At 42.4% G+C, this 8,710-nt stretch overlaps 1 protein-coding gene across 1 annotated transcript; it reads left to right on the top strand.

Annotated features, from left to right (window-relative positions):
* The first annotated feature begins 2,302 nt into the window (after window positions 1-2,302).
* Window positions 2,303-6,400, top strand: mc1r (melanocortin 1 receptor). The gene is made up of 2 exons (XM_060838333.1): window positions 2,303-2,362; window positions 5,552-6,400. The coding sequence occupies exons 1-2, from the start codon at window positions 2,303-2,305 to the stop codon at window positions 6,398-6,400; spliced, it is 909 nt and encodes a 302-aa protein (XP_060694316.1).
* Window positions 6,401-8,710: the final 2,310 nt, after the last annotated feature.

The following is an 8,710-nucleotide window of genomic DNA, read 5'->3' on the forward strand; positions in this document are numbered from 1 at the left end:
GTCATCAATGTAACGGAGGAAGAGGTGGGGAGTGGTACTGGTGTAATTATGGAAGATCAACTGTTCTACGTAGCCAACAAAGAGACAGGCATAGCTGGGGCCCATACGTGTGCCCATGGCTACCCCTTTGGTCTGGAGGAAGTGGGAGGATTCAAAGGAGAAATTGTTAAGGGTGAGGACGAGTTCAGCCAAACGAATGAGAGTGTCAGTGGAAGGGTACTGTTGGGGATGTCTGGAGAGGAAAGAAATGGAGGGCTTGGAGGCCCTGGTCATGGCGGATGGAGGTATAGAGGGATTGGATATCCATGGTGAAGATGAGGCGTTGGGGGCCGGGGAAACGGAAGTCTTGGAGGAGGGCATGGGTGGTGTCTCGAACATATGTGGGGAGTTCCTGGACTAGGGAGGATAGGACAGTGTCGAGGTAGATAGAGATGAGTTCAGTGGGGCAGGAGCATGCTGAGACAATGTGTCGGCCAGGGTGGTCAGGCTTGTGGATCTTGGGAAGGAGGTAGAGCTGGGCAGTGTGGGGTTCCCGGACTATGAGGTTGGAAGCTGTGGGTGGGAGATCTCCTGAGGTGATGAGGTTCTGTATGGTCTGGGAGATGATGGTTTGGTGATGGGGGGGTGGGGTCATGGTCAAGGGGGCAGTAGGAAGAGATGTCCTCGAATTGGCGTTTAGCTTCAGCGATGAGTTTTATATTCACTCCACAAGCTCAGTGAGTCTTACACTCACTTCCTGAGCGCAGGGAGTTTTATACCCACTCCCCGAGCTCAATGAATTTTATTCTCACTCCACAAGCTCAGTGAGTTTTATACTAACTCCCCGAACTCAGTGAGTTTTATACTCACTCCCTGAGCTCAGTGAGTTTTATTCTCACTCCCTGAGCTCAGTGAGTTTTATACACACTCCCTTGGGCTCAGTGAGTTTTATTCTCACTCCATGAGCTCAGTGAGTTTATTCTCACTCCCTGAGTGCTCAGTGAGTTTTATACACACTCCCTTGGGCTCAGTGAGTTTTATTCTCACTCCATGAGCTCAGTGAGTTTATTCTCACTCCCTGAGTGCTCAGTGAGTTTTATACACACTCCCTTGGGCTCAGTGAGTTTTATTCTCACTCCCTTGGGCTCAGTGAGTTTTATTCTCACTCCCCGAGCTCAGTGAGTTTTATACTCACTCCCCGAGCTCAGTGAGTTTTACTCTCACTCCCCGAGTGCTCAGTGAGTTTTATTCTCACTCCCCGAGCTCAGTGTGTTTTATTCTCACTCCCCGAGCTCAGTGAGTTTTACTCTCACTCCCCGAGCTCAGTGAGTTTTATACTCATTCCCAGAGTGCTTAGTGAGTTTTATTCTCACTCCATGTGCTCAGTGAGTTTTACTCTCACTCCCCGAGCTCAGTGTGTTATATACTCACTCCCCGAGCTCAGTGAGTTTCATACTCACTCCCCGAGCTCAGTGAGTTTTATACTCACTCCCCGAGTTCAGTGAGTTTTACTCTCACTCCCCGAGCTCAGTGTGTTATATACTCACTCCCCGAGCTCAGTGAGTTTTATTCTCACTCCCCGAGTGCTCAGTGAGTTTTATTCTCACTCCCTGAGCTCAGTGAGTTTTACACTCACTCCCCGAGCTCAGTGAGTTTTATTCTCACTCCCCGAGCTCAGTGAGTTTTATTCTCACTCCCCGAGTGCTCAGTGAGTTTTATTCTCACTCCCCGAGCTCAGTGAGTTTTATTCTCACTCCCCGAGCTCAGTGAGTTTTATACTCACTCCCCGAGCTCAGTGAGATTTATTCTCACTCCCCGAGCTCAGTGTGTTTTATTCTCACTCCCCGAGTGCTCAGTGAGATTTATTCTCACTCCCCGAGCTCAGTGTGTTTTATTCTCACTCCCCGAGTGCTCAGTGAGTTTTATTCTCACTCCCCGAGCTCAGTGTGTTTTATACTCACTCCCCGAGTGCTCAGTGAGTTTTATTTTCACTCCCCGAGCTCAGTGAGTTTTATTCTCACTCCCCGAGCTCAATGAGTTTTACTCTCACTCCCCGAGTTCAGTGAGTTTTACTCTCACTCCCCGAGCTCAGTGAGTTTTATTCTCACTCCCCGAGCTCAGTGAGTTTTACTCTCACTCCTCGAGCTCAGTGAGTTTTATTCTCACTCCCCGAGCTCAATGAGTTTTACTCTCACTCCCCGAGTTCAGTGAGTTTTACTCTCACTCCCCGAGCTCAGTGAGTTTTATTCTCACTCCCCGAGTTCAGTGAGTTTTACTCTCACTCCCCGAGCTCAGTGAGTTTTATTCTCACTCCCCGAGCTCAATGAGTTTTACTCTCACTCCCCGAGTGCTCAGTGAGTTTTATTCTCACTCCCCGAGCTCAGTGAGTTTTATTCTCACTCCCCGAGCTCAATGAGTTTTACTCTCACTCCCTGAGTGCTCAGTGAATTTTGTTCTCACTCCCCGAGCTCAGTGAGTTTTATACTCACTCCCCAAGCTCAGTGAGTTTTGTACTCACTCCGTGTGCTCAGTGAGCTTTTTTCTCGTTCCATCAGCTAATCTGGCAACTCATTCCATACATGCACCACCTTCTGTGTGAAACAGTTGCCCCTCAGGTCTCTTTTACTTCTTTCTCCTCTCATCTTAAACCTATGCCCTCGAGTTTGAACTTACTAACCTTAGGGAAAAGACCTTTGCCATTCACCTTATCTAAGAACCTCATGAGTTTATAAGCCTCTATAAAGTCATCCCTCAGCCTCCTATGCCCCAGCGAGGCTTCTCCAGCCTCCCCTTATAACTCAGAGCCTCCATTCCTGATAACATTCTGGCAAATCTTTTCTAAAGCCTCGATGACTATTCCATAGCTGGACCTCTCTCTTTGTAACTAATTAGTTCCGTCCAATTCTTTACAATTCCTCATTTCTCTCCATACAGAACCGAATTCTTTGATTAAACACTGCCAACTGAATGTTTGCTGCCTCTAGCTTTCATCTCACTTGCTTCTCAGATGTTTAAGCCTTGTCTATGTACACATAAACAGGTATGATGATTCAAAGTGAAACCAAGCAATCTTCAATTCATCTTGAAACCAAAGCTCTACAGTTTTAACTCTTAATACAACCCATAATTGAGCCATTTATAACACAATATAACAGACTGGTGATATAGGCTGAAATCCCAACCTGGCTGCTGATCCCGTGCCTGCTAATGAATGTCAATGAAGTCACAAATTATTGACAACTGGGGTCCTCTCCTGCCTGGATCTGAGCAGGTGCCTGATCTTTAGCAGTCCTCTGAGTGCCAGCAAGTTAGGATGCTTCTTCCATGACCAACTGTGGAGACATGGCAAGTGCTCACCAGTCGTTTTGCCCGACTCTAAATTAACAAAGGAATATATTGAGATGACAGTATCTGAGCAGCTGGAGATGCAGGATGCAGCCTTGCTAGTCCTTTCCCTGTGGGATCTCTGCTCATTCTCAGAGATGGAGGAAAGGATGTCTGGCGGTACGTCCCTCTTGACTGTGCAATTGCAATGCCATTGTTATATGCAGAACCCAAAAGAGAAAGAGGGTTGTGACCAAGAGGTGGAAGCTTGGGCATGTTAAGAATACATTCAGTGACAGTACAACAATGGTCAATGTTTCTTGGTTGTCAGAACATGGAGGTTTCTGCAGTTCCACAGAATCATTCCCAGTCCTTGCCAGAAAGAGCCGAGATCCTCTCTTCATAGAGAGTAAGGATCTAAATGTCAGGCACCCCATCATCTTGTGCTGATCCTTTCAATACAATTATGGGGTGTGTACTTCTGAAATGAGAAAAAGGGAAGGGTTTGGTGAGATGAAAGTGTGTGGCAGAGCTGCTAGCACTGATGCAACCCATGGAAAAGGAGTGAGGTGTTCACAGTAACCAGTCAGGCAGATCAGAAGCTACGCAGTGTTATTAATGTGGAGAGTTGTGTCTGGGGAAAAGTAAGTGAGTGAGAAAAGTTGCGTGCTGTAATGAGAGAGGTAGTGCATGAGTCTTACTGGGAAGTGGATGCAGTAGTGGAGACAGAGTGAGCACAATGTAGCAGAGGGAAGATGGAGGCACTTACCTTTACAGAGCAGATGAGGTCACTTACCTTCATCTGACACAGTTGGGTGTTTCTCCACATTTTCAACTGTGATCTCCAGCATCTGCAGACCTCATTTTTTACCCCTGTTTCTCCAGATGGTTGAGAACCCACTGACCTTGTGCCAACCTTGACACAGGTTGGCATGTTCTGATGTCATGGACTCCTCCGTCCACTAGGACCTTCAGGGTCCTGTCTGCAAAGTGAGGCATCAATTTCTACTCATCAACCACATCAGGGGCAAATGTCAGGGAACACACAGGGCAGCTGTAACTGAAAGTGCTTGACCACATGTGCAATGGTCCTCTAAAGGTGGCACCAACACCAGGAATGCCAGGAGACCTGGCAGTGATGTGTATCTTTGCCTATATCAGGTGGGAGAATTGAGCTAGTATCAGATCAGCAGGGCAACATATGGGTGTGGTATATTTAATGAGGCCACGTTATCTCAATAGCTCTAGAAACCCATCAGATTTCACAGAGATAAACTCTTCATGACATGCAAGAACAATACTTAGGCAATTTCTGGCAAGAGTTTGCCCATTTTGTTTAATACTGAAGGGGAACAGTGTTATTGAGGGAAATCTCTGTGCAGTTCGAAACACAATGGTTTGCTGTCAATGTAGAATCTGAAATAATGCATATACTCGCAGTATCACAACCATCAAGGAAACACATGATATTTGTCAACAGTTTTGTCTTGACATCTAGTCCTTTATGACTGTCAATCAATTAATACCATGTGATGGGTCCACCCTTTGATTGGTCAGTTCTCATTTAGGTTTAGTGGGAAGAACTGTGTAGTGAATACATGATCTTTGCAGAGAGAGAGAGAGAGAGTTTATTAAGTTGGGTTTCCTCATCGAGCAATTCAGTTGATGCTTGACTAGCCGGGCTGCCTTTTGAAGATATTTCAAAAGAAGAACAAGACAACAGATCCAAAACAAAATAATTTTAATCTTTAAGAAGGTGAACTTCAAGATGCCACTTTGGAATTTTTGTTAACTTGCAGAGAGAGAAAACAAAAATCAATGGAAGCAACATATGACAGAAGCTGGTGGTCAACATACCGGAAAAATATGGTCACTTTCTGCAAAGCAGCTGATGTACGCTACCCAGAGAGGCACCCAGCTTTCAAGCATGGGTAATTGTTTTGATATGTGTCATTTTAATTAAGATACAATTTTAACTCTGAGAACTTAATAACTTTTCCTGAACTGTGCGCAAAACTTTCTGTTCCAGTGATTTTCGCTCTCAGTAGAAAAGTGATTACTGAAAATTCCTTAACAATCTTGTTTTCAAGTTACTACTACTATTTTCACATCGTATTTCTTGGGGGAATCTCCTGATTGAATGATGAACAACTCAAGTTTAACTCCTCTTGGAACCTTGCCAAAGGATATTTCATCTCACTGGATACCAAAAGATTCCAACAGTTCTCACAATGCATCCATTTCACAGTGTGAACAAGTCAATATTCCAGAAGAGATTTTCTTAACACTTGGTATTGTCAGTTTGGTGGAAAATATTCTGGTTATCATAGCAATTGTTAAAAATCAAAATTTGCATTCTCCGATGTATTATTTTATTTGTTGTCTGGCAGTGGCAGATATGTTGGTAAGTTTGAGCAATGTGATAGAAACAATTGTTCTTATTTTAATGGAGAGGGAGATTTTGATAGTGCACAATGATATCCTTAGAGAAATAGACAATTTAATAGATATGATGATCTGTAGCTCAATGGTATCCTCACTATCCTTCCTGGGTGCTATCGCTGCTGACAGGTACATCACTATATTTTATGCCTTACGATATCACACCATTATGACAACTCGACGTGCTGTGATCATCATTGTTACAATCTGGTTGGTCAGCAGCATTTCAAGCATCTTGTTCATCATCTACTCAGACAGTAGTGCAGTTATCATCTGCCTCATTTCCTTCTTCTTTGCCATGTTGATTATCATGGGTGCCTTGTATCTTCATATGTTCACTCTCGCTCGAATCCACGCCAAGAAGATCATGACCCAACACAAGAAACGAACTGCTCATCAGGCCACAAACATGAAAGGAGCCATTACACTGACAATACTGCTGGGACTTTTCCTCATTTGCTGGAGTCCTTTTTTCCTTCACCTTCTCCTCATTATCATCTGCCCCAAAAATCCCTATTGCTTATGTTTCACCTCTCACTTTAAGATGTTCTTGATACTCATCATTTGTAATTCAGTCATTGACCCTATTATCTATGCCTTCAGAAGCCAGGAGCTACGCAAAACCTTAAAGGAATTTATTTCCTGTTCCTGGTAGCTATTCCATGTTTGTGGATATAGTTTCAGACAAAAATGTTGTATTTCAAAAATGTATTATCAACCTTATATATGATGATATATATGACCAGGACATCGCCTCCTGATTTTCTATATCTAATACGAAAGTCTGTTCTAGAATTGTTTATTTAATGCAGTGATATATTCCCTTATTCTCAAATTCAAGCATATCTTTGATGATCAGAAACTTCCTATGGGTGCAAAGAAACCCCAATAATTTAAATTTTGTTTGCTCAAGTTAAGGAGATGTTATTTTTGTATCCTGCCATCCAGCTGCTTGCCTTCCCCGGTGTCTTTTGGTTGTGACTAACTGCAGCAGGAAAGAGTATACTTTCAGGATATAATTATGAGATTTCCTATTGACCATGCATCCCACAAATTGAATAATTAAAAGAAACCATACTTGCAATTTATCAGAGAAAATTATTATCAGAGTAGGAATTGTGTTTGCTATTTTTTTTCCAACAAAATTAATAAGCTATTCTTGGAGGTATCTGAGAATTACAGTAGCAACAAAATAAATCAAAATAAGGTTACACTTTGGCAACTTATTTCATGAGCTGCCCTGTAAATTGAGGATAATTGCTTTGAATTATGTGAATTTCACAAGTTATATAATTAATCAGTAGAAATTTTAGAAAACATTTTGCAACGACATACAATGAATATTTTTATTCAAAAGCTGAAACAGTAATTTAAATATTCCAAGCAGTAAATGTATGTATCTGTTATAGCACTAATTGTTTTTTATTATTTATTTTGATTCTGAGTGTTGCTGGATAGGTTGTATCTGTTGTCCGTCCCTAATTACCCGTGAGACGGTGATGGTGAGCCGCCTTCCAGAACTGCTGCAGTCCTTGTGGCATTGGTACATCCACAGTTTAGTTAGGAAAAAAGTTCTAGGTTTTTTCATCCAGTGACATTGAAGAAATTGCAATTGTTTTTATTTACTTGTAGGACGCTGATGTCACTGGCTGGGCCAGCATTTATTTCCCATCCCTTATGCCCTTCAGAAGGTGGTGATGATCTGCCTTCTTGAACAATTAGTCCACAATGCTGCTAGGGAGGGAATTCAATCCAACAACACTGAAGGAATGGCGGTATATTTCCAAGTCAGCTAACAGAACGTGTAGGTGGTGATGTTCAAATCTGCCTGCTGCTCTTGTCTTTCTGGGTGACATTGTCAGGTTTGAAAGGTGTGGCTGCAGGAGATAGTTGATAAGTTGCTGCAATGATGCTGTAGATGGTGCCACAAACAGTAGTGGGAGACAAAATAAATGCTTAAAATTGTGAGTGGGTTACCAATCAAGCAGAATGCATTGTCTTGAGTTTCTTAAGTGTTGAATTGCATTTTTCCAGGAAATTTAAGAGTATTCTATCTCACTCTGACTTGTTCATTGAAGTTGGTGGACAGACATTAGTGAGTCAGGAAATGAGTTACTCATTTAAAAATGCGCAACCCCACGTTTGGTCTTGCAACCATGATATTATTTGAGTGGTGTTATTAAATTACTAGTTATTAGTAACCAACACATTATTAATAAGGGGGGATTCAATCTTTGTGATTCCAAAGAATGACAGAAGGGGCCAGTTTGATCTTGTTGGAGATAGTCACTGCCCATCAATCATGTGGCATAAATGATGTTTCCACTTAGCAGTCTAAACCCGAATGGTATTCAGGTCTTGTTGCATGTGTCCATATTTCCAATCCATGGAGTCACGAACACATGCTATTGGCAGCGAACATCCTCATAGCAATGTAATGATATAAATCAAATTCAGTGCTTTCAAAGTTATTTCTCTCTTGTCTCCTTGGCCAGAAAGCAGTGGCATCTTATTCTACCCCACAACCATACCCAAAGTCTTTCTTTACACCTGTAGGTCATACACATTGCATTCACAGTGAATTGGTGGTGAATGAGGTGGATAATGGGTCTAGTTGGAAAGATGGTAATCCTGGAATTACTCAGTCCTACTATGATGTGGACAGATGACAGGTAGTAACTAAGTTAAAATGCATAATTTCATTGTTATTAGAACCTAGAAGTCAATGGACAAAATGTTTCAAAGTGAAATATTTATTTCAAATTGAAAATTTTGAGGTAAAAGATGTTTGCATAGCCCTTGGGTCATACTTTTAACGATTTAAATTTTCCAACTACTTCAAAAACCACTTAAGAATCATAGAATCATAGAATATATACAATGTGGAAACAGGCCATTCAGACAATCGAGTCCACCACAACCTCCGAAAAGCATTGCATCCAGACCCACCCTATCACAGTAATCC

The sequence above is a fragment of the Hemiscyllium ocellatum genome, chromosome 17 (assembly GCF_020745735.1).
Source record: "Hemiscyllium ocellatum isolate sHemOce1 chromosome 17, sHemOce1.pat.X.cur, whole genome shotgun sequence".
Taxonomy (NCBI): Eukaryota; Metazoa; Chordata; class Chondrichthyes; order Orectolobiformes; family Hemiscylliidae; genus Hemiscyllium; species Hemiscyllium ocellatum.